General features: G+C 50.9%; 1 protein-coding gene across 18 annotated transcripts in view; it reads right to left on the bottom strand.

Annotated features, from left to right (window-relative positions):
* The window catches only part of mical3a (microtubule associated monooxygenase, calponin and LIM domain containing 3a), a 51839-nt gene that overhangs the window by 7540 nt on the left and 41799 nt on the right, over positions 1 to 2500 (bottom strand). For 5 of the 18 annotated variants that reach the window (XM_081715740.1, XM_081715741.1, XM_081715747.1 and 2 more), the window contains one exon: positions 1903 to 1996. In XM_081715740.1, the coding sequence (XP_081571866.1) occupies positions 1903 to 1996 (94 nt within the window). The other 13 variants (XM_081715735.1, XM_081715737.1, XM_081715738.1 and 10 more) reach the window with 7 other exon arrangements.

Here is a 2500-nt window from a genome sequence, read left to right on the forward strand (position 1 = left end):
CATTAGTGGGTAAGTCTATCAGACTAGTCGGGCTCTGGAGATTAAGGCATTTGGAGCAGCATGCTATCTCATGACTACAGCAGAACTCAACTGAAGTCTGAACAGAAAGACCAATAAGACTGAACCACAGCTCAGTCAACAACACAGCACACAACTTTTAACTACACACACAGATGGTTTGATCTAACTCAGGAAAGTACCACTGATTAATCCATGACCTACGTCTACCTGTAGGTATGTGCTTGTGTGTTGTGTGTTGACAAAATTGGCACACCACCAACTGATTGCCATTAAAGTGATCCAAACTAAATCTAATGGGACTGTGTAAAGTTCTACTTTGAGGTATATTACACTGAGTCATGAGTCAGGGGGAGGGGCTGGGTGAGGGGGAGGGGCTGGGTGAGGGGGGAGGGGCGGGGCTTGGGGGATGGGGAACCTACAGTAAGTACAGGGGGAAACCAGAGGTTAGTCAGCGTTGTTTTAGGTAGGTTCTAGCAACAGGTTTGAAATACATACCGCCCAGATGCAAGTCCAGGATCTCAGTGTAATTAGACTCGCCCCAATAGTCTACAACGAGGATATTAAAGAAATGTTACTGTACACACGGGCACAGCCAGACAAAACACAGCAAGATGTTTTAAACATAAAAATAAAGGTCATGCATGTGCTGGCACTTAAACCCCACAACCCCGTCACCCCCCAAACACACACACACTCACAACAGCATGTTGCATCGTCTTCACATACATGGGTTAAATGCAGACTGTGTGTGGGAATGACAGCAGCCAAAGATTTACTGCACAGCTCTGACACTGGCTTAGAGTTCTGGGTGCGTCCACCACAGCTCGGACAGAAACTGCTGTGGGAATAGGTCTGAGGAACCCGCAACACTGAAGTCTAAAACCCAACATCTGCTCAGCACGGGATTTCCGTGGCAACCCTTCTGTACAGGGTACTGGACTCTAAACGCAGAAAACGCATTCAGCTCTGCCGGTGAGAGGGCACAGAAATCGATGATACACACAGCACACGCATGCAGCTACAACAGACGAGAGCAGGAGAGTAGATGACAGAACGTGACAGACGATGACTGAACACCTACTACCCCCACGGCCGAGTACCTGATCGACCTTTAACCCTAGCAGCTCTACCCAGCCCTTGAAGAGAGTGAGGACAGAGAGGTTCAGGGTTAGACACACAGCACCGGGGGCGTGACTGGGCACAGACCAAACCAATCTACCCTCATCAACAATGACACTTAAACATCACTTCAGTGTCCTTCAGTCTTATCCCACGTGAAATACTCAGACATGACTAATAAAGCAGGCCCCCTGAAGCTTACATGACAATCGCTAAAGAAAATGTCTACATTTGAGCTACTGTACAGTGACCACGTCCTCGAAAGTCCCTGGTCATTCACTTCTCAAACATGCGGTGAGTGTGACGATAAAGAATGAGAAAAGACTCAGTGAGATTTCAAACTCTCCTCGGCATGCTGCACACGGGAGACGTCCGTGGACGCAGGAGCTCGAGTGAGCTCAATGTCTTACAGACACCATTTCACAACATCACACACGATTCGACAGCCTGCTTCTTGTGAGCTGTGCCTTAAAACAAATATACCATGAGCATTATAACCTGTGTCTTAAATAAATATACCACAAACATTATAACCGGACACAACCCAACACTTTAGCAAAAGCCACATGAGTTTATGTCCAAGCACAGCGAGTGAACAGAAACAAACGAATGTAGATGCAACAGAATGAATGTTTTCATTTCAAGATTCTGCCCACATGGACATCAGCAGCCTCGCCCACCGTCTGCTGGAAGTCCACACAAACTCCCCTCCGAGTGATCGGACGTACGGCAATAGCGACGCAGAGGCGAGGAGAGAGATACCTGCTTCTCCACGCAGAGCCTTCTCCACAGCCACTCCTCTCTCCTCCAGATGGCGCTGTTTCTCCTCCACCTGCTCAAGCTGTCTCTGAATGATCTGGGAGATAGAGACGGTCCCATCAGTGAGATGGTAGCTGATATAGCTATGCCATGATCAGGTCTCACCTGAGCTGCCACTAATGCTGGTGTGAGCCCTGTCGGTAAGGCCGGTCTCACCTGAGGTCTGTCAGAAAGGCCGCTCTCACCTGAGCCCTGTCGGTAAGGCCGGTCTCACCTGAGCCCTGTCGGTAAGGCCGGTCTCACCTGAGCCCTGTCGGTAAGGCCGGTCTCACCTGAGGTCTGTCAGAAAGGCCGCTCTCACCTGAGCCCTGTCGGTAAGGCCGGTCTCACCTGAGGTCTGTCAGAAAGGCCGCTCTCACCTGAGCCCTGTCGGTAAGGCCGGTCTCACCTGAGCCCTGTCGGTAAGGCCGGTCTCACCTGAGCCCTGTCGGTAAGGCCGGTCTCACCTGAGCCCTGTCGGTAAGGCCGGTCTCACCTGAGCCCTGTCGGTAAGGCCGGTCTCACCTGAGCCCTGTCAGAAAGGCCGCTCTCACCTGAGCCC

This window comes from Electrophorus electricus, chromosome 6 (assembly GCF_041902795.1).
Source record: "Electrophorus electricus isolate QZ-2024a chromosome 6, ASM4190279v1, whole genome shotgun sequence".
Taxonomy (NCBI): domain Eukaryota; kingdom Metazoa; phylum Chordata; class Actinopteri; order Gymnotiformes; family Gymnotidae; genus Electrophorus; species Electrophorus electricus.